General features: G+C 32.5%; 1 protein-coding gene across 3 annotated transcripts in view; it reads left to right on the forward strand.

Moving 5' to 3' along the window:
• Nucleotides 1-23120, forward strand: part of POLK (DNA polymerase kappa) — a 71786-nt gene that overhangs the window by 19014 nt on the left and 29652 nt on the right. For 2 of the 3 annotated variants that reach the window (XM_054578497.1, XM_054578498.1), the window contains exons 2-4: nucleotides 9553-9719; nucleotides 14604-14723; nucleotides 21230-21382. In XM_054578497.1, coding sequence (XP_054434472.1) covers nucleotides 9582-9719; nucleotides 14604-14723; nucleotides 21230-21382 — 411 coding nt within the window. In that variant the 5' untranslated portion in view covers nucleotides 9553-9581. Of the gene's footprint in view, nucleotides 1-9552; nucleotides 9720-14071; nucleotides 14151-14603; nucleotides 14724-21229; nucleotides 21383-23120 lie in introns of those variants that run through there. The other variant, XM_054578499.1, reaches the window with a different exon arrangement.

Raw genomic sequence — 23120 nt, forward strand, 5'->3', positions numbered from 1 at the left:
CACAGTTTCTTGTGGGTCAAAGATCCCAGCTTTGCTTAACTGGGTTCCTATAGATTATAAGGTAGCAATCAAACTTGTCTAGACTTATCTGAAGACTTGACTGGAGGATGATCCACTTTCAAGCAGCTGGCTTCCTTAGATGAGTAATCCAAGTAAGAATGAGAGCTTTGAAGATGGAAGTCGCATTCTTTTATAACCAAGTTTTAGGCATGATATGTCATCACTTCTGCTTCTGCTATATTCTGTTTGTAAGAAATGAGTCAATTACACATTAGCATTTGTTTCTTGAACCTTGTTTTCCTGGCATCTGTGAGTACCATTGAAGGTAATTCTCTAAGTAGTATTAGGAAATGCATAGTTCATTTGTAGATGAAATTTTTTTAGTTTTTTTAGTGTGGCAGTATAGAAATGAATGCTTCATATGCTGAAAGCTACTGTCAACATTTGACCCATTTTCATAATGCTATATCATGTGCAGATTTAATAACATGGTCAGAGTTAATCATAATAATTTACTGGCATTGGGGAACTGGTTTTGGCAAAAAGATTAAGATTAACGTAGGTTTTAGCCCTGACTGGTATGTCTCATTTGATTGGCGCACCATCCCATAAACCAAAACGTTGTGGGTTTGATTGCATGTCAGGGCACGTACCTAGGTTGCAAGTTCAGGCCCCAGTCAGGGTGCTCAGGAGAAGCAGCTGATCAATGTTTCTCTCTCACATCAATGTCTTTTCTGTCTCTCTCTCAAATCAATAAGGCTGTCCTTGGGTGAGGATAAAAAAAGAAAAAGTAGTTTAGGTTTTATAAATATTCTAATACCATTATGGTTTAAAGTTCTGAAATCTGATAAATTTAAGCTCTTACTTTAATATAGGCTAATGCTTTATTTTAACCTTTTAAAAATTATAGTCACGTAGTAAGAAGTCAGATTTTATATCCCAAAACTAGGCTGCTATTATTCGTAGCTCTAAACCTTTTAAGTAAAGGAGGCAATAAGCTATCTTTGTCTAATCTCTGTTGAAATAAATGGATGTTGTTTTTAGAATCTACTTGACTCCTAATCCTTTGAGGCCTGGTCAGGTAGGTAGAGACAGTGACAACAAGTATTATAATGAAAATCAAAAAGCAAAGTTTCACAAGGAAATCAAGGAATGGGATTCATTTTTTGTTTTTTAAGAAAACTATGGTGTTCTCCAGACACACAGATGTGTCTTACTTACCTGTGAAGGTTATATAATACCAAATGCATTTTTAGATTAAAGGATTAAAATTATCTGTTAATATAAGCACTTGTCAGGTATTTACATTTTTTAAATATGCACATTCTAAACTAGATTTGTAGAAATGTTCTTGGGGATATTTTGAGATTTAATTTAAAACTTCGAGAACTTGATTTATTCCTGTAAGTATATTAATTTGATTTTTTACATTAAAAATGTGTATATTTGTCAAGCTTTATTAATATAAAGTATGTATGCATATATTCTAGTCAGTAATATATATGATTTTTAAATTAGTCATGCCAAACACATTACATCAGTACATTCATACAGTTAAGCATTATCAGATCAAACTCAACATTAGATGTTAATGGGGAAATTTCATGTGTATGTGAAGACTTGGTTTCCTCCTTTATATTGTATTCAGTGACTTGAAGTAAACTAAAATATAACTGCTTGGTACCTTGCTTTTATTTTCGGATCATGTCAATAGTAAAGACTTAAAGCCATGAAGAATATTTTCTTGTTGGTTTATTGAGTTCCACAAACTCTGAGATGGGTGTGGTGAGGGATCGGAGGTTATTTGTTCCTTCTGACTCCCTTAAAGTTACACCTAACATTTTGTGATTGTGTTAGTGGTGGGTGACTTTTTTCCCTTGTCATTTAGTTAGGAATGAGGATTATTTTTTGTTTTTCAATTATTTCTCAATTACATGCTCATGTTTGCAGCCAGCTCTGTAGGCTTAGTCACATTTTAGAGAAATAAGTAAGAATGAAAGTAAGAGGAGAGAATGCTAACCATGTGTTTACTGTGCTATGGGCTCTTACATATTAAACATTTAACCCTCAACAGCCCTGGAAAGTAAGTGTTACAGACCAGGAGACCAAGATTTATAAACCTTGAAATCACATAAATTGACCAAGAAGACACAGCTAATTAAGTTTCAGAATTTAAATTTAAATCCAGGAACTATCTGGCTTCAAAGCACGCACTCTTTGCACTACTATATCAAAATGCCCCCTGGAACCGAACTGTTTATTAAATCTTCTGTAGGTTAAAATAAGCAGTTAGCATACTTAGCTCTCATTAAGGAATAAATTTGTATCAGTGAATCTGGACTGCTTTTCCTTTTATGAGTTAATAGTTCCCTTTAGCTAACATAAATTATTTATTGTGTAACAGATGATTGTTTAATAAATTATTCTAGCTCAGAGTTTTGCAAGGCTTTTTTTTTAGCCAATGCTTCCTTTTACAAATCTTTCTTTAATGTTATGTGAAACTTCAAAACAAGAATCACTAAATACAAATCATTATTACCTCCCTCCCTCCAGTTATAGCATATAACCCTGGGAAGAGGGGAGATCATCTCATCAGTTAATAATATTTTTGCTAATTTAATGTAAATTCCAGATGTTGTTTTCTTTGTTATCAGATGCTTTTCTATATCATATCTGTTTAAATATACTTTCATAACACAGTGTTAATAATAGTTTGTAAATGGGTTGTAAATGCTTTAAAACCAAAGTCCTTTAACAGAGTTTGATTTTTAAAAAGTCAGATTATTATGGAGTTTTGATTTATTACAGCAAGGGGAAGGTATGTAGGTGTGTTTTAAATCATTTTGGATCAATCACTCCAAAATCACAACTTCATGCTACTGTTTTTTGTTTTTGTTTTGTTTTATTTTGCCATGCTTCACAAATTTTGGAGTAGTATTTTTTGGATGTTTAATTTTTGTTTCTGATTTTTAGGCATTGTATAAGATCAATTAAAAAAAATAACAGTAATGATTTTCAGAGCCTGACTTCTTATGGAAACCACCTTTCAAAATTCATCAATAGTAAATAAGTTATCTGGAAACCATTAATGCAGTCTTGGAGTTGGTAACAATTTCAATATATTGTATTTCAGCGTTCAATAGATACTTCTAAGGAATTAGGAAAATCAAAGAAATGAAGGTTACTGTTAACTTTCCCTGTTCTGTAGGCTATGTATTTATGCTTTTACATTAGTGATAGAACATTTATGAAGAAATATTAGAAGAGCTCGACAGCATTCTTAGAACAAAGATTTAAGGAAAAGTTTGAGATTTTACTTAAGATTTCATTTGCCAAGAGTTAGGTTGTAAAAGTGCTTTAAACTCCTGCCATAATAGACTATTGGAGCTGTAAGAAACCTAAGAAGTCAGCAGTGAATCAAGAAATACTAAGAAATCAGCAGTGAATCAAGAAATAATGTCAAGATTAAAACTCATAAAAACTGGACAAGTTTGTTGGGGGGCGGGGGGTGGCAATAATTGAAAGGATTTTTTCCAGGATAGGAAAATAAAATAATATCTTGTACAACTCTTTCTGTACAATTTATTAAATTTATGTTTAAAATATTTTCCTTTCAATAATGTAGAACACAACGCAGTATAGTGATAAATAGTATACTGGCTCAATTTTCCAGTAGTACTATAATCCTGTCTTATTATCCTGGCTTCTTATGTAATTTCTTATTTAAATGGTAACATTTGTGTAAAACTTAAATTATTACTGTACTGGCTCTGGCTGGGTAGCTCAGTTGATTACAGCATTGTCCAGGTACCCCAAGGTTGCAGGTTCCATCTCCAGTGAGGGCACATACAAGAATCAACTAATGAGTGCATAAATAAGCAGAACAGCAATCTCTTTCCCTCTCTCTCCTCCCCCTACCCCCCCAACTTCCCTCTCTCCCTTCCTCCCTCCTCCCTTTCCTCTCTCCCTCCCTTCCTCTCTCTCTAAAATTAATAAATAAATTTTTAACCTTTTTAAAATTATTACAGTACCTAAAAAGGTACTATAGAAGAACCCTTTTCTCCTTTTAAGAACATATGTATTCAGATATCTTTTAAGCTTTGTGCACTTTACTATATACTTCAACTAAAACAAAATTAGTCTGTTCATTATCACTGCTGTTTTGCTGACTTGCTCTAGTACCCAAAGAAAGAACCTCTCAGCCTAAATCTTTCATGTTAATGAATCAACATACCAGAAACAATCAAATTCTGTAAGATATAAACTTAGTTTTTCACAGTTGTTAAATGTCCTGAGTGTGTTTATTTCTGAGTATAAACAAAGTTTTTATTGTTAAAGAACCTGCCAGACTTTTTACAAAATATGCAACTCATCATCAAAATAGGAACTTCACTTTGGTAATTTACCTTTGAATTGACACTTTAGTTAATGTGTTTTGTATCAGGATAATTTCCATTCTCTACTAAAGAAGCAAATAATTTTAATTTAATATTCTATAAGAGTGAATTTTACATGTGTCTAAGATGAGGTATAGTATAGGTTTTTTGACTGCCTCTGCCCATTCTTCTTTTGAGTATTTCAAATGAATAGAACACACAGGAAGGAAAAAGGCACCTGAAAAGAACGTATGCGCAGTTCTCTTTTATAGAGTAGTCTTTATGTCCTCAGCAAAAACTTGAGTTTTCTTTTAGCTGACATATCCTTGGTTTGGATCTGTGGAATTAGAGTATTTTAGGTATTTCTCTCAGTGATACATGCACGTTTTAAAAATCTTGCAAATAACCCACTCTGAAGTAATTTTGAAATTTTTGTACATCTTATTTTGTAAAGATAGTAAAAGCTAAAGCTAATAAATACAGTTGTTCCCATCATATAAGAATTGTGGGTATGTGATTTGAGTGTATGTGTGCACATATGTATATATGAAATAATTGGAGAAAAACATTGAACATAATCAAGTTGGGGTTGTGATTTTTTTATTTTCTTGAAAATTAAAAATAAATTATAAGAAATGAAGCTGAAAAAAGAAATTAAGCCAGATTTTAATTTGAAAATTACTATTTTAAAATTAAGGTAATATTCTTAATTTAACTTATTGTATTTAAATTTAGATAGTAAAAAGAAAATATAATCACAGTCTGAAGTTTTGTGCTGGGTGCTTAATCTATTTAAACAAATATTAAATATTCAAATATTTGGAGGGTTTAAAAACAATTTTTGTTTTTAAAACATACAGGGTTTTTTTCTGGGGGAAAATTATTGATTTTGGTTATTTATAGTATGTTAGAAATAGGAGGCAAGCTCTATCTAGGAACTTACCTGCAGTTTAATTTTTCCTCCTCCTCTCTTTGCCCTCTTCTTTCTTTTTCTGCTCCACTCCCTCTCTTTCTCTTATTAGTATATTTTGCACATTTTCTGATAGATTAATTCTAGGTGATTTTGGTCGATATGCTTAGTGCCTGTGATATTGTTTACATAGTTTTGTATGCTTTTTTTTAGTAAGTAGGTGGAACCCTACCACACAAAAACTTCCTTAGAATCCCTTCTGAAAACTCCTAATTGTACATTCTTACTACCTCCAAAAACATTGGTTGGCCTTATGTTTTTTAAGTGCTAACGTGAATAGTTAGTAATAGAATCAGACTGGGAAGAATTTGAATATTTCCAGAGAAAATGTGCTTTTAAACAATATGCTTAACCACTAGAACCCAGCGTTCTTTCCTTTGAGTTGTGCATTACTGTTTTTGTTTCTGAGTTGAAGTGGAACAGATTATTCTGTAATATCGAGCTATATTAATATTTGACCATTTTCTTTTTCAAAAAAATTTTGTTTTTATACTCACAGTTATATCCATTCATAGATTTTGGGACTTTATATGTGATAGTGCATAGTAATCATAGGACAAATACTATTTTGGAAGCAAAACAAAATTCATTTGTATGATCTGTGAACTTTGACATTTTCTCAAGGATGCTTACTTACAGTGTACCCTGTTACCTTATATAGTCTTTTTATCTTAAAGAGAAGAAAGTAAGGCAAGTGGTTTTTTGCAGCTCTGAAAATTTGCTTGATTTACTAACAACTATTGAGTGAGTTTGTCATGTAGCAAACACCATACTAATCACTGACTTTATATGCTGCCTTCCTAAAGCCACCTGCAGTATCAAATCTCACATCCCAGAAAAATATGGAAAATCTTCATACTTTGTTATATTGTGTGATCATCTCTGCTAGAAGCTCCCCCTTTCAATTTACAGATTTCTAAATAAAGAAACTCAGTAAGAACTAATGGGAAGAACAGACATAACCAGGACTAATGAGGGCTTTTAGAAATTTGTAACAAAAATACTAAATAATAAAAACAAAAAACACGTTTACCACAATGACATATATGAAAGTGCCAAAAGGAACTGATAGGGACGCAAGTATACTAAAACTTAGTATGTTGTTTATTACCTTGTTTATTACAGAATAATAATTTTTCTTAGGTTTAGATATAATTGGGAAGTATTTAATTAAAGAAATGAAATTTAACAAAGCAACTTAATTTCCCAAATAAATATAAGCTAGAATCTTTTGAATATTAATGAAGCCTAGCAAGCATTCTATTGTGTAAATTCAAAATACTCTTATCTTCTCATACAAGTCCCAAAAGCTTTAATAAACCAATTTAACCATTAAATATCTTAGGAAAATTAGAGTTATAACATTGGAAGTTGTTTAAGCTCATATACTTGACCTCCTTACATATTTAATGTTGAAATAAGGAAAAAGCTACAAATATTTTTAAATTATTAACTTTAGAAAAGTAGTTTTTCTCCCACTCTTTTAATTTGATTATATGACTTTGATATGTGAATATAAGAATTAGAAAATGATATAAACTGAATACGAGGGTAGACAGGTAACAAGTAACTGGGGATCCAGATTGTTAAAGACTGAGTTTATTCTAGAGTGAAATGAGATGCCACTGTATAGATTTTAGCAGAGGAGTAAGATGACATAAGTTGTGATTTAAAAGAATCATTTGGGCTACCATGTTGATAATTGACTGTAGGAGGAAAGGGCAAAATCAAGAGACTATTTGAGGCTATTGCAATAATCCAGGGAAGAGATAATGGTAGTTCAGACTAGAGTGAAAGTAACAAGAAGTGGTTAAATTCAGGTACATTTTGAAAGCAGAACCCACAGCATTTCCTGACAGTTTTGATATGGGTTGTATGAGAAGGAGTGGGAGGAGACAACAAGGTTATTTGCATGAGCAATAGGAAGGGATTAGACTTGCCTTCAATTGAGATGAAGAAGGCTGCAACTGGATCTGGTTGGGGGGATAGAGGCACGTGGAAAGATCAATTTTGTGCCTATTGAGATGTCAGACATGCATTTGGACTGGAGCTTCAAACTTAGAAGTCTTTAGCCTGTAGATGATAGTAAGCCCATGTCCATGAAAAGGGACATAAATTGGCTGGTAACTGGGCATCAACAAAGCAAGATGATAGCTGAAAACTTAACTATCACGAATTTTCCTCGTGCCAGTATTGCTGCTGATGGCCCAGTTCTTCTGACCTAATTAAGAACCAAACAATTCTTTTCAGAGTTTTTGGGCTAATAGTATACCATAAGTGAAGTAGTAAGCATTCATTAAATGTTTGTTTTCCTTTCATCATTTAAAGGACAAGGCAGCTTAAATGCAGATGTCTGCATTTAGCCTCTTCACTCTTTGGTAGTGTTGGTTTGGGGAAATTATGGATGAATTACACTTAACCTGTTTTACTAGAAAATGAAAAGTATTTGGATTACTAAAACATAAGACAAAATACCAGGTAATATTAGGCTGAATGTGATAGTTGAAGAGAAAAGAATTCAAATGATAAAAAACAGAAAACTAACCTCTGTTCCCTTGGGCACTGAGAAACAACGTCACTGGTGGTTTCTGTACTTTGGGGAACGTTGGAATTATCTGGGCATCTCTTAAAAATGCTGATATTTGGTTCCTTGCTCCCAGACCTTCTGATTTATTTGGTTTAAGATACAATGTGGGTATCAAGCGTTTTAGAATTTCTCCAGGTGGGTCTAATGTACACCAAAGGTTGAGAACTACCTTGATATACACTATTTTTTTCCTAATGGAACTATCACTAATCACCACAGTATTCAGTTTTCCTTTCATAATTTTTTTTGTTCTTTGCTGGTGCCAAGAAAGGAAGCAACATTGAGAAAAGGTCCTCTTGTAGGTATTATGCCAAGTGAAATAAGTCAAAGAAAGAAAAATACTATATGATTTCACTTGTATGTGGTATCTTTAAAAAAAAAATCATAGATATAGAGAACAGATTGGTGGTTGAGAGTGAGAGAGGAGAGGAATGGGTGAAGGTGGTCAAAAGGTAAAAATGTCAAGCAAGGTTTAAGATGAATTAAGTCATAAGGATGTAATGTACAGCAGTGGTGACTGTAGTTAATAATACTGTATTACATATTTGAAAGTTGCCAAGAGAATAGATCTTAAAAGTTCTCATCATAAGAAAAAAATTTAACTATGTTTGATGATGGCTGTTAACTAGATAAAACTAAAAATAAATGAGCTCTAAATTTTGTACATAAGAAATCATTATTATAATTTGTTGTAGATTCATGGCAGCTGTTCACCTGGTCATTTATTTATAGCATAAGTGAACCTCAACTTGGAGACAGCTGTGATGCTATGGAAGCTTCATTAAACTTTGAGTAAGAGGACTTGGATTCAAATCACAGTTCTTTTGCTTCTTAGCAGAATTGTAATAAGCAATTAATTTAATCTTCCTGTAATTATAATTTCTTTCTCCATAATGTGCAAATCTATTTTGCATGGTTATTATAAATAATTTTTAAAGCTAATGCATGTGAGGGTAAACTATAAAGAATTATATAAATAAAGATATTAAAGAATTATTATTTGAAAGGATTTTTCTTAACCTTAAAGTGATAAAACATTGTAAAATGTAATAATTTCCTGAAAGTGAGTAGATCATTATTTTTTCCATATTTTTTCACTGCCATAAGAATGGAACTCTGCATGCAGTAGGTAATAAATGCTAATAATTAAACACTTAGTAGAGGAAGTATTGTTTTGTATTTATTTCCTATACAGTGTATTAATATGGGGAAAATACAGGGGGAAACTCGGGCCTGGGTTTCAGCACAGAAGTTGTCAGTTATTAGCAAGTTCGTGTCAGTAGACATGTTCTAAGTCTCAGGTTTCTTTTCTCTGCATATTTGGGATAATAGTCACCTTTCAGGGCTTCTGTGTGAGGTTCAAATGTAAAGCACCAAGTATAGTGGCTGGCACAGAGCTTGCAGGAAATGTTAATTCCTTTTTTCTCTCCAGTAGTACAATAATCTTGGAATGGTAATTTTAAAAGCTGAATAATAATAATTTCTCAGTAGCTAAAAATTCTTAACCATCATTTTTTATTTGTTTTGCTGATTTCTATATCATTTTAACTTTTAAGCTTCCACCTCCTTCCCATCCCCAATGCTTTGAAAAGCAGTTTTTATTTTGTATGCATTTTCAGGTAATAAAGCCATTTAATATTAAGTCTACATGATGGACAGCACAAAGGAAAAGAATGACAGTTACAAAGATGACCTTTTGCTTAGGATGGGACTTAATGATAATAAAGCCGGGATGGAAGGATTAGATAAAGAGAAAATAAACAAAATTATAATGGAAGCCACAAAGGTAAGTTTCTTGTTTCTTTCAATATCTTTAATTTAGTAACTGTTGTACTTTGCTTTGAACTGAAAATCAGTAAGTTTTAAACATCCTTTTTATTATAATTTTTAATTTTTTAAAATATAATATTATTAAACTACAAATGGGTGTGGAATAATCTCCTTTCTTGCCATCCAGTTTTCTACTTCACGTGTACATAATATATATATGCAAAATAACATGCTTGCAAAATAACATGCATTTTTCTTACCCTTTTTAAAAATCCCAGTAGAATATAATTGTTTTATTTTTTATTTTTGTTTGAGTTAATATAACTTGGAGGTCTTTCTGTATAAGTAATTAAAGATCTTCATTCCTTTTTTATGCTACGTATGTGGATATATAATTTACTGAACCGGTCAGAATCTTGATTGATGAATATACATCATTTCTAGTCTTATGTTTTTACAGACAATGCTACAATGAATGACCTTGTATTTTATAACTTTACATATGTGCAAGTAAAGCTATAGGAGAGATTCTCAGAAGTCAGATTATTCCACCAAATGCAGATAGCACTAACGGATATATGCATATGCAGTTTTTTCAATTGCCCAGCTGTCCCCCATTGTGGTTTTATCAATTTACATTTCCACTGATTGGCAAATCCAAAAGTTTCGTAACACAAACATGCCAACACTGTGTGTTACGAAACTTTTGGATTTGCCAATCAATGGTAACATAATGTACCATTAATTTGTATTACCTTTTTGAAAAGTAAGATTGTACATCTTTCGTATGTGTAAAAGCTAATTGTCTTTCTTTTTTTATGAACTGCCTCATTTTAGCCTTTGCATAGTTTTCCATTGGATTATTGTTTATGTTTTTATTTTGCTTATGGTAGTTTCTTCTGGGCAAGGTTTTGCAGAAAGGTATAAAATTTAAGATAATATCCTCATTCTCAGTAAATGCATGCTGATATCCACAGCAGCTTCCTTCAAATGGTTTAGTCAAAAATGGGGAGGAAAGCTGTGTGTGCGCCTGTGCACACATGCACATCCAAGGCTTAGGGAAGCACCCAAATGCAGCAGGATGTTAACTCTTGCTGTATCTAAAAGAGGACATACTAAGTGTTCATTGTACTATGTGTCACCTTTTAAAGATTTATAAATTCCAAAATAAAAAGTTGAGGGGAAAAATAATTTAAGGATATAAAACATAGACACAATTTTAAAAGTAGAAGGATTATGAGGTGAAATAGGCAAATATAACATATGGACCCTGATTGGATCCTGGCTTAAACAAATACATTTAACACATTTAGGTGCATTCGAATATGGAGAAGGTAGTACAATATATTCATGAATTATTGTTAATTTTATTAGTTATAAAAATGTTATGATTATGTGGGGAAATGACCTTATTTTTAAAGATGCATGCTGAAATACTCCATGGAATAGCTAAATGTCAGTATATCTGTAATTTATTTTAAAACAGTTCACTTTAAGAAAAATCAATGAAGGCTGTATGACAAAATGTTAACAATTTTTAAATCTCAGTGATAATTTTATATGTGTGTTTATTTTACTAATCTCTGTATTTTTCTGTTTGAGACTTCTTTGAAATTTTCATCATGAATTTTTTTTAAAAAGAAGACGACAAGAATAAAACCTGTAATCTTGGTTTTTAGGTTAAGAGATAGAATATTGCATATATCCTAGATATCTCTATCAGATCTTCTCTCTTTTCTTTGTCCCAGTACCACTAATTAAATAATCTATCCTTTTCCTACTGATTATTTGTCTTTTTCCTACTGGATTATTTCTCTATTCTTGTAACTATACAACATGATTTTAATTAAAATACTTTATACTAAGAGTTAATATTTGCTAGAACAAGTTCTATTGCTCTTTCTTTTTGTTTTAAGAGTATCTTGGGTATTCTTGAATCTTTGCTCTACCATATGAATTTTAAATAATATATTCATAGAAAAATATATTTTCATATATCATATAATGATATATATCATATGATTGATATATATTACAGTCATATACATTATAATGGTATATATTCCTCTAGTATATATGTGTGGGAGAGAGTTTACCATAAATATCTTTTTAAATTGAATTTTCTAATTGTTGCTCTCCATAGCAATGCAATTTACTTCTTATGAACTTATCAGAAAATTTTAAACATACTCTAAATTAGAGAGAATAGTAAACTGAATCCTGAGGTAAATATCACCCAGCACCAACATTTTTACAAATGCTATTTTCTCTATCCCACACTTATCTCTCCCCTAACTGAATTTTGGAGATATTTAAAATAAATCCCACTAAACTGGACAAATTTATAGGAATTTAAAAATTTTCAAAACTGACTCAGGAAGATATAGGAGATCTAATTAGACCTATGATAAATAAATTAATTTAATAATTAAAAATCTTCTCACCCCACCCAGCCCTCTGCCCCAAAAAAAGAAAAGGAAAAAAAAGACTAGGTCAAGATGACATCACTGATGAATTTTACCTGACTTTTACCTGAAGAAACAATACCAATATTCCACAAGCTCTTCCAGGGGATGAAGAAGGATAGAACACTTACCAACTCATTCAATGAGGCCAATATTTCTTTGATATCAAAGCAAGAGAAGCAGAAGATTATAGATTACTATAAATGTTAAAAGTCCTCAACAAAATTGTTGTAAACTGAATCCAACAATATATAAAAAAAGATTACCCTGACCAAGTGGGATTTATCTTAGGAATGCAAATTTGGTTTAGCATCCAAATATCAATTAATGTAATACACCATATTAATAGAATAAAAGACAAAAAAGCACCTTGTCATCTCACTAGATGCAGAAAAAGCATATTTGACAAAATCCTATACTCATTCATGCTAAAAACTCTTGAAATAAAAGGGAACTTCCATAGTGTAATAAAGGGCATCTATAAAAACCTGTAATTGTCATCACACTTTGTAATGGAAGACTAAACACTTTCTCCCTAAAACCAGGAACAAGGTAAGGATGTACAATCTTTCCTATTCTACTCAACAGTCTTAAAAATTCTAGCCAGTGGAGTCAGGCAATTAAAAGAAATAAAAGGCATCTAGATTGGAAAGGAAGAACTAAAGCTATCTCTTTGCAGATGACATGATCTTATATATAGAAAACTCTAAGAAACTTCAACATGTACCCTGAAAAGTACAAAAAAAATTGTCGAGGGAAATTAAAAATCTAAAAAATGGTGAAGTATGAGGAGACTAGTATTATTAAGGCATTTCTCCCCAAACTATCTATATATTCAAGATTATCCCCCATCAAAATTTCAGGGGCCTTTTTTTTTCCTGCAGAAATTGACAAGCAGATCCTAAAATTTATATGGCAATGCAAAACACCTAAAATAGCCAAATTGGTTTTGAAAAGGAACAAACATGGAGGTGTTTGACTTTCCTATTTCAAAATGTATTATAAAGCTACAGTTATCAAGACAGTGTGGTACTGCCATAAGGCTAGACATATAGGGCAATGAGCAGAATTGAGTCCAGAAATAAATTTTTATGATTTATTGATTTCTGACCAAAGTACCAAGGTAAAAGTATAGTGTGCTCAGCAAATGATGCTGGGACAACTGGATGCTCACATGCAAAAAAAGATGAATTTACACCCTCACTTCATACTATACTAAAAAAAAATTAACTCACAATAGACTTAAATATCAGAACTAAAGCAATAAACCTTTTAGAAGAAAGGAGAAAATCTTTGAGACTTTTGGTTAGGCAAACATTTCTTAGATAAAATACCAAAAGCATAGTCAATAAAAGGAAAAGTTGACAACTTAGACCTCGTCAAATATCAAAAAGTTTGCATTTCACAAGATGCCATTAAAAAAAAAAAGATAAGCAACATACTAGGGTAAAGTATTTGCAAAACACCCATCTGTTAAAGGACTTAACATCATGAATCTATGAAGAATTCTTGCAGCTCATTAATAAGACAAAACAACCCAATTTAAAAAATGGGCAAAAGATGTAGACATTTCACAAAAGATATAAGAATGTCTTATAAGCACATGAAAAGATGTTCAGCATCGTATTAATCATTGGGGAAATGCAAATTAAAATCACAATGAGATGCCATTTACACTATTATAGCCTAAAATGACTATAATACATAAGACAGACAATAACAAATGTTGGCAAGAATGTGGAGAAATTGGAACTCTCACACATTGCTGGTGGGATTGTAAAATGATTCAGCCACTTTGGAAAACAATCTGGCAGTTCCTCCAAAGATTTAGCATGGAATTACCATATGACACAAAGATTTCACTCCTAGGTTCGTATCCATGGAACTGAAAACATGTCTGCATAAAAACGTGTACACAAATAAGTCATTGCAGCATTTTTCATAATAACCAAGAAGTAAAAATCCAAATGTCTATCAGCCTGGTGAGTGGTTAGATATTATGTTCAGTGACGGGATGATAGTTAATTTTCTAAAAGTTATTTTCTTTAACGACTAACATTAAATTTTTAAAAATACTTTTAAAGTAAAAGTGAAGGAGATAATTGATGAGCCATGTGACTAAGACCTGGATATGCCAAGGACCCTGCCTAGGACACATTGTTATTTTCCAAGTGCAGATCTGCACTCAGTTTATACTGTGCTTGGTACTGCCTCACAATAATTCTATCATTTAGATAACTATAAATTTATTTTACAAGTAACGAAACTGAGACATAGAAAGGTTAATTTTAGAGTTGCTTAACTAGAAGTAGTGGAGCTAAGTTTTGAAGTCAGTCATTCTGATTTTGCAGTCTGTACTCTTAACCCCCAGGTTATACTACAGTGATGCTTTCCTTCAGACGTTTTTCTTAGGTTTTGTTTTGTTTTCCACATAGGGCTCCAGATTTTATGAAAATGAGCTTAAGAAAGAAAAGCAAGTCAACCAACGAATTGAAAATATGATGCAACAAAAAAGTCAAATTACCAGTCAGCAGCTAAGAAAAGCACAGTTACAGGTATTCATTTATTTACTAAATAAAGTAGAGGCTGGCAGAGTAGTAATTGATGGTTTAAATGCATCATGGTCATGTTATAAGTAAAAAGGTAAAATGTAAATGTTTGTTATACTGTAAAACAAAAATGTTTATTTTGTTAAAATTGCTCTACTTTACATAAAGACATCATATCTAGACATTGTCACCTTCATTATACAGAAGAGTAAAAGGAGCCTTAATTAGGTTGAATAACTTGCGTAGCTTCATAGGACAATTAGTTGGCAAAGACATGGCTTACGTTATTTTTATTATACACATACTTAGCAGCTAGAAGGGTCACAGGATTAATGTGATGTGCTTTATGCAATACTGATTTTGCAAAAAAGATTTGGAGGAACATGTTAAGTAATTAAATTAAAAGGTGATTTTAAACAAAGTTGTGTTATAGTAAAATAAAAAGTCACCTAAAGTGATGCCTATGTGCATGAATTTTTAAGATGAAACACGAGAATTTTTGAGATAGTTTAAATAAGTTTACAAAATCAGATTCACCTTAACAAAGTATTTTACAATATAATGATAAAATTTTATTATTAATCTGATATGCTACAAAATTCTTCTCATGATAGAACTGAGATAATAAATTTTACGTTTCTTTACCAAACTATAATGTCATTTTTTAAAAAATATATGCTTTCATAGAGCACAAGCTAATTTTTTTATCTTCTGTGTTAAGTGGTCTGCTACCATGACACGACATGACTTGTCTGTCAAATCATCATTTTTAGTGCTTCATAGCATGCCACTTGTGTAGAGGCACCATTATTAATTTACCTTAACCCACTTTGGTTCTAGTTTTTTGTTTGAGACACAGCCTTGTGACAGTGATTCTTATTTATGTCTTTGGCACTCTTACCCTGTATTTTCACCACAGATTGGATCATTTTATAATTTCAGCATCAGAGTGCTGGTTTCCTCAAGTGTTTTAAAGCTGGATTTTATCAACTTTATCATTAGTTTAGTTTCTGTTGATGCAGTGTCCAAAATCTTATTTCATGGTTGTTTTAATTTGCTCTCCTTTGATTATAAAAGAGAAAGATTATTATTTTGAGGAGTGACATTGGTTCACAAAACCGTACAGGTTTCAAACATCGCCTGCACACTGAATTGTGCACCCATCGCCCAAAGCCAAGACTCTTTCCATCCTCATTTATCCCTGCTTTGTCCAGCTCCACCTACCCGACCCCGCTTTCCTCCTATAAGTCACCACACGGTTGTCTGGGTCTCTGTGATATATGTATGTATATGTTTCTTTGGCTTAATCCCTTCCCCTTCTTTCATCCAGCCCTCTAACCCCCCTCCCCTCTGACAGCTGTCTGTCTGTTCCATGTATACATGCCTCTGTTTCTGTTTTGTCTGTCAGTTTATGTTCTTTAGATTACATATATAAGTGAGATCATATGGTATTTGTCTTTCTTTGACTGGCTTATTTCACTCATCATAACAATCTCCAGGTCCATCCATGCTGTCACAAAAGATAATTGTCTTTTTACACATTTGTTAGCCATTAATATTTCCTTTTTGTGGGAATTTCATCTTTTACTCTGTTTTTAAGGCTAAGTAACTGACACAAGAGACCCAAAGATATAATGGTCCTAATAAGATAAAAATTTCTTTCTCTCTCACATAATAATACGTAAGTAGTCCCAGCTGATTTGGGGAGTTCTGATCATCATAGTAATTTTGAGACCCAAGTTCTACATCATGTTGTTCCATCATTCCAAAGTGTTATCCTCACTAGAATTGACAAAACTGGGTTAGCCCCAATCTATATTCCAGCTCCTGGTAAGGAAGAAAGAATAAGGGAAAAATCAAAAGCAAATTATTTGCTATTATACAGTGAAAAAGAAGTTGCACACATTACTTCAGCTCACAATTTTTTGGCAAGAATTTAAATTTCATGTCACACCTAAATGCAAGAGAAGCTGTAAAATATAGCTGGGTGGCCACATGCCCAGCTAAAATTTTATTACTATAGAAGGAAGAGAGAATGGATTTGGGGATTCAACTAGCAGTCCAAAGCAATATACTCTTGTCTACATTTCTAGTGGAGTTTGCACCTTTTTTCTCTTAATTTGATAGATCTTATATATTAAGGACTTTTTATTCTGTTATTTGTTGTAAATATTTTTCCTGTTTGTTGTCTCAATTTTGCAGAGTTTTTTTCCCCCTATGAAGTTTTAAATGTTTATGTAAACATCTCAATATTTTTAAAATTTTTCTTGGCTTTGGTATTGTGCATAGAGGTTATTCCTCACAAACAAACCTGTATGTTCTTTTAGTATTTTTACAGATTTTATCATAATCAAATCTTCAGTCTCTTTGGAATTTGTTTTGATATAAGGTGTGAAGTATTTTTTCCTTTAATAGTGAGTATTATAAATACTTTTCCCTGACTAGTATTATTATTTCTAAATAATGATTCTCTTGTCTCAACATCATTTATTGAATCATGAGTCCTTTCTCCAATGAATCCAAGAAGCATGTTCATTTACTAATCTCTCATTGCAGTTGGATTTATTTCTGGACTCTCTCTTCTAATTAATACAGGAATCTTTTCCTATATCAGTACCATGGATTTTAATTATTAAATGATAATAATATAGTTTAATACCTTCATTACCCTTTAAAAAATGGGTATTTTTTTCTCAGGCATTCTTTTAAATAAATTTAAGCATCATTTCATCAAGTTTTTTAAAAAAACTCTATTCTGTCCATAACAATATTATTTTTAAATCAATGTTAATCCTTTGGCAATTTATTTTCTAGACTTCTTTTTAGTAAGTTTTATTGATCTCTAGTCTACAAATATCTTTAATTAAGTTCTAAAGATATACGTGTGAGTGGCGCAATATAACAACTTTTTGCTGTTCATACTGTATTTAGAGCTCATGTTTTTAAATATTATGATAATCTGGAGAAATAGAAAATACCTTTACATTGTGAAATAGAACTTCAGAAATTGTTACTGTTTTAGTTGACTATTTTATAGGATGCTCTCTGGCATCTTTTACAAGGGGAATGACAGGAAATGTGTTTTATGTTGATTGTTAAATTGTTTTGTTTGTTGAGAGCTTCCTTTAAAAAAACTTGCATGAGTGGGAGGGGATTGAGGAAGTCCTAAGGAGTTTTAGAAGTTCTGAGAGGACGGAGAAGTTTTCATAGGAAATGTGTTTCTATTTTAGAGTCATAAAATTTTCAAATAGTAGATTTTATTATGTGTGATAAGATAGTATGAACTATTGCCAGTCAAGCTGATGTAAATTATCTCTGTAGGCATGAACTCCCATGATATTTATTCAGAACCTCTCTAAGTATTTCCCACTCTATCCCATCCTCATTAGATTTCTTATAAGCACATTTTTGTAGCTGCCATAACATCTTATTATAACATGGTTCATAAGTTGAATAGACAAATATCCATATTACAGTAAATGGCAACTGTACAACAAATCAGTGCATTTTGACCATTTTAACAATTGATTTTATGAACTCAGAGTTACTCAACAATTTTTAGGGTACTACAAATTAAGAAAATGAAAAACAGTATTTCTTGAAACACTTAACTGATATAATAGAAGTAGATCTTTAAAAAGTAAGATGTAATATGGATATAAAATATACCATTAGAGTTTGGTTTCAGCTTATTTCAGTGATAAAAACTTTTAAAAATCTACTTTAGGGAAGCATAAAATAATGGAAACAGCACAGACTTTGGAATAATCTGATTTCCAGGCCTAGTTCTAACATTTACCAGCTGTATGATTTAGGGCAAATAACTTAATTTGACTGAGTTTTAATTTCCTTATCTATGAAATGGGAATAATAATCATTACCTTAGAATGATTTTGACCATGAAATGCATTAACATAAAAAGCATTTATAATATACACATGTCATATAATATAATCAGTAAATATCACTTCTACTTTCAAAATAATAGGTATTATCATGAAGCCCTTATCATATCCCTGGCAGGTTCACTACATGGGTATCTCTTTTAATTATTTCAACCTTTTGATGTTGGTTTAGTCCCACTTCACAAATAAGGAAAGTGAGAGTAGGAGTCATTTGGAAGGAAAAAATGGAAGAGAGGAAAGAGGATTTCAGAAGAAGAAACTTGAAAAAAGCAATGGTGGACATTTGCTAGATGTGGAAAGAAAAGAGTTCAGAGAATGGTGACTAATGAGAGATAGTAAAGGAAAATGGAATATATGAATCATCATTGGGGAAGTTTCCTTTTGGCAACTGTACACTTGCTGTAAGCACAGAGAAATCAGTAGATTGCTGAAAAAACTGCCATGGCTTAATATATGAGTCTAAGGAGAATTTTTCCCATTTAGTTTGCTTTCTGTTTATTATCTTTTTCCTTTGCAATGATTCTGGGTTAAGATATTTCAGATTTTGTTTTTATTCTCAATTGACTTTATCTTGGACATATTTCCTGGATTAATATAGAGTAGTTTTCAAACTCTTGCTTTTATTAGTTTCCATGATTTGCTTACATCTTTTTTGTTTATGTCAAGTTGCTATTCTCTAGTTTAAAACTGAACTGGAAGAATAGTTGCTTTAAATCTGAATGATAAATTGGGTTAATGTTGAAGGTTTTCATTTATTAGGTGTGGTGTCTCACTCCATGAGATCAGACTTACCCAAATTTTTCTGTGAATACTACTTTCTTTTTTTAAACCAGAAATATATATAACATGTGTGTGTGTGTGTATAATTTATTCTTTTTCTCCCCCTTGTTTCTCCCTTATGAGGAAAGAATTTAAAAGCAGATAAGTTCTTTCTCTTCCTTATCTGAGATAAGATCTCTTCTTAGGTACTAAACTCACAATTTAGTCTCTAATACAATAAGTGCTGTTGTAAGAACAGAAAAACAAATAAGGGAGCATTAAATTCTGTGGTGTAGAGAACAGAGATTCAATTAAGTTTCATAGACACATCTGAACCAATACTTAAAGGTTTTGTGACAGAACTAGGAAAGGCGTTCTAGACAGAGACACAGCCTGAAGAAGGCACAGAGCACCCCAGGTTGTTCAGTGAGTTGCAACCTAAATAGGAGCAAACCTCTACGGAGTCTTCTGTGCCTGCTAGAGACATATGTGATTCGGTGTGATTGTGTCTAAAAGAGACTTTGCAGTCTTAATCTGCAGGTAGCGGGCAGCTAGTATCACTATAATGCTAAGAAGCAATACTAGAAGCAAGTTCGAAGTTCATTGAGGGGAAACGCTAAGTTATATCCCTGTAACTCTCTACCTTTGAGGAAACCTGCTATTGGGATTTTCACATGATGGAAATTGCTTTTATTCCAGTCACCCTACTTGCATATTTCTGGCTCTTTCCCCCTAAATTTTCTATTGTTTTGCCACACAGCTAGCCATTGCTCCTTTTAGTAATATATTGCATTTATTGAACTTGAACCATGTGCCAGCCACTCTTCCATATTCTTTATGTAGTCCATTGCCCTCAAGAGCTTTCTAATCTCTTTTCTCATAATTTTGTGGGTTTAATTGACCTCATGTGTTTTGGAGATCAAAAAGGTCACACAACTACCCCCAACTACAGGGAAACTGAGGAAGTGCATATTTAGTTTTTTCAGCCTCTATAGTAGAGGCTACAAAACAGGAACACTTGGGAATGGGTATGTTGCTACACAAACCTTTTTCTTACTGCCCTACTTTGCTTATCTCTACCCCTTTTCATTCCTTTCATTCCTTTCTTCTTATTAATCCAACTCTCTCTCTCTAAAGAAACAAAAAAATTCTTTATAATTTAAGACTCTCTACTGTTATATTTGACATATATATTGAAATTTTATGAAAGAGTAAATTACACTTTAAATTTTTAATTTGGTTTGTATAGACTAACAGTTATCAAATTTTAGTCTTATAAAAGCAATTCTACAGAGGGAATGTTTACATATGCTTCGGTATAATCTTTTGTTATTCATTTCCTTTGTTGCTATTTTAAGACATGAATATTATGAGTCAGATGGAAGTAGTTGTTTATTTTACCTAAACTGAAGCTTTTAGTTACAGTGTGTTCTCTAAATTTATAAAGCAGCAGACTCATTTGATATAAGCAGTTGGAATTGTTCTTTCATTCAATAAATATTAAGTACCTCTTTTACTTGTGAGTATTGAGGAATGTGAGAGTTGGTAGGGAATGATATTTGAGAGCAGACTGCCTATGCTTGTCAAAATTAAAGCGGTTATCAGCCTTAATAAACAACAAATATATATACATGGGTGGATTGATGGGTGGGCAGGTGGGGGTATGATGGATGGATAGATGAACAGAAACAGATAAACAGATACCTAGTAAAAGATTGATGTTATGATTAGTAGTATTATAATATGAACAGAAACAGATAAACAGATACCTAGTAAAAGATTGATGTTATGATTAGTAGTATTATAATATTATGTTGTCAAAAGTATATTAACTTTTTAAAAATTAAGGTTGACAGATATGCAATGGAATTAGAACAGAGCCGGGATCTGAACAATACCATAGTGCACATTGACATGGATGCCTTCTATGCAGCTGTAGAAATGAGGGACAATCCAGAATTGAAGGATAAACCCATTGCTGTAGGATCATCAAGTATGTTGGTAAGTAGATAAAGACAAAAAGGAAATTTCATAATATATTCAAGTAAGCTTTACTGGTTTATGAAGGGGAAAGACTTTATTGAATTCTATCAGTGTACTGAGTATTTTTCTGGTTACTTTAGGTGTTCAATTGCTGGATCTTTTCAACATCCCTTGAGGTACAGATTTTTGCTTCCATTTGACAGATAAGAAAACAAACTCAGAGAGGTGTTTAATGACTTCCCTAAAGTTACAAATCTGGTAAATGGTAGAGAGGCATTTTACCTTTCTGTTGTAAATCATATTTTTCTTAAGTATGAGAGAGGACCCCAAAAAACCAGAATTATCTTCCAGAGGGTGGGCCACATGTAGCACAGGCTTCCCCCGCTAGGAACCCACATGTGTCAGTGTACCAGCTGGTATTGCTGTGTTCAGCTTCAGTGAATTTTTTTGAAGACTCTTTCAACATGTTTGCCCATTTCACGATGAGTGATTTACAAATGCACCTCCCCATACAGAGCTGAGTGTGCAGCAGTTTTTGATGAAAAATGGAGTGACCTTCATGTCCCATCCTCCATGTTCACCCACTATCACCCCAAGCGACATTTTTTGTCCCCCCTTTTTAAAAAAGATTTTATTTATTTAGAGAGAGAGGAAAGGAGGGAGAAAGAGATGGAGAGAAATACCAGTGTGTGAGCGATACGAATACCATCGATAAGTTGCCTCTTGCACGCCTCCAACTGGGGTCCTGGCCCACAACTCAAGCATGTGCCCTGTCTGGGAATTGAACTGGTGACTTTTTGGCTTGCAGGCCAGCTCATCCCACTGAGCCACACCAGCCAGGGCTGTTTCCTCCTCCCCTCCCTTTCTTTTTATTTCCCCGGATGAAAAAATTCCTCAAAGGGAAACGTTTTGCCAATGTAGAAAAGGTGAAACAAAAAACTGGAGAAGTGCTAAAAGACATCAGAATTGACAAGTTCAAAAACTGATTTGAGCAGTGGAAAAAATGTCTCGATAGGTGTATTGCATCAAATGGAGAGTACTTTGAAGGTAACTGAGTTTTAAACATGTAAGAATAAATAGACAATTTTTTTATAAATAAATTTTGTTTTTTAGGGCTTTCATCATACCTGTTCCAGTTTAAGAAAATTGAAGAAAAAGTAAAAATGATATTCTAAAGCAGAGGTTTTCAAACAATGGCCTGCATGCCAAATATAGCCTGCCATCTTTTTTGTAAATAAAGTTTTACTGAAACACAGTCACACCCATTATTAATTTATTATTGCCGTTGCACTAAAATTGCTTAGTTGAGTACTTGCAGCAGAGACCGTGTGAACTGTAAAGCCTTAGTAATTACTATCTGGACCTTTACAGAAAAGATTTGCCAACCATTACTTTAGTTGAGTACTTGCAGCAGAGACCGTATGAACTGTAAAGCCTAAGTAATTACTATCTGGGCCTTAACAGAAAAGATTTGCCAACCACTTCTAGAGTAACAAATTTCATTGATATAGTACTGTAATTAAGTAGCTTTTCCCAGGGTTTGGAACCTTTGCTTTTCTGATTATTATGTTGCTCTTCCTTATTTCCACCCTAACCACAGAAGGTTAAAATGATCAGGATAGCCATATGTAGCCAAAAATGTGTTGGGAATTAAAAGTAGCAACTGGAATAAAAGGGTTTTGTTAAATAAACATACAAGAGAAACAAGGAGAGTTCTTCCCTGTTACCTAATGCTTTTCTATAAATGTAATTCCTG

Source organism: Pteronotus mesoamericanus, unplaced genomic scaffold (assembly GCF_021234165.1).
Source record: "Pteronotus mesoamericanus isolate MK-2021 breed Mesoamerican mustached bat unplaced genomic scaffold, CSHL_Meso_final contig_50, whole genome shotgun sequence".
NCBI classification, from domain to species: Eukaryota; Metazoa; Chordata; class Mammalia; order Chiroptera; family Mormoopidae; genus Pteronotus; species Pteronotus mesoamericanus.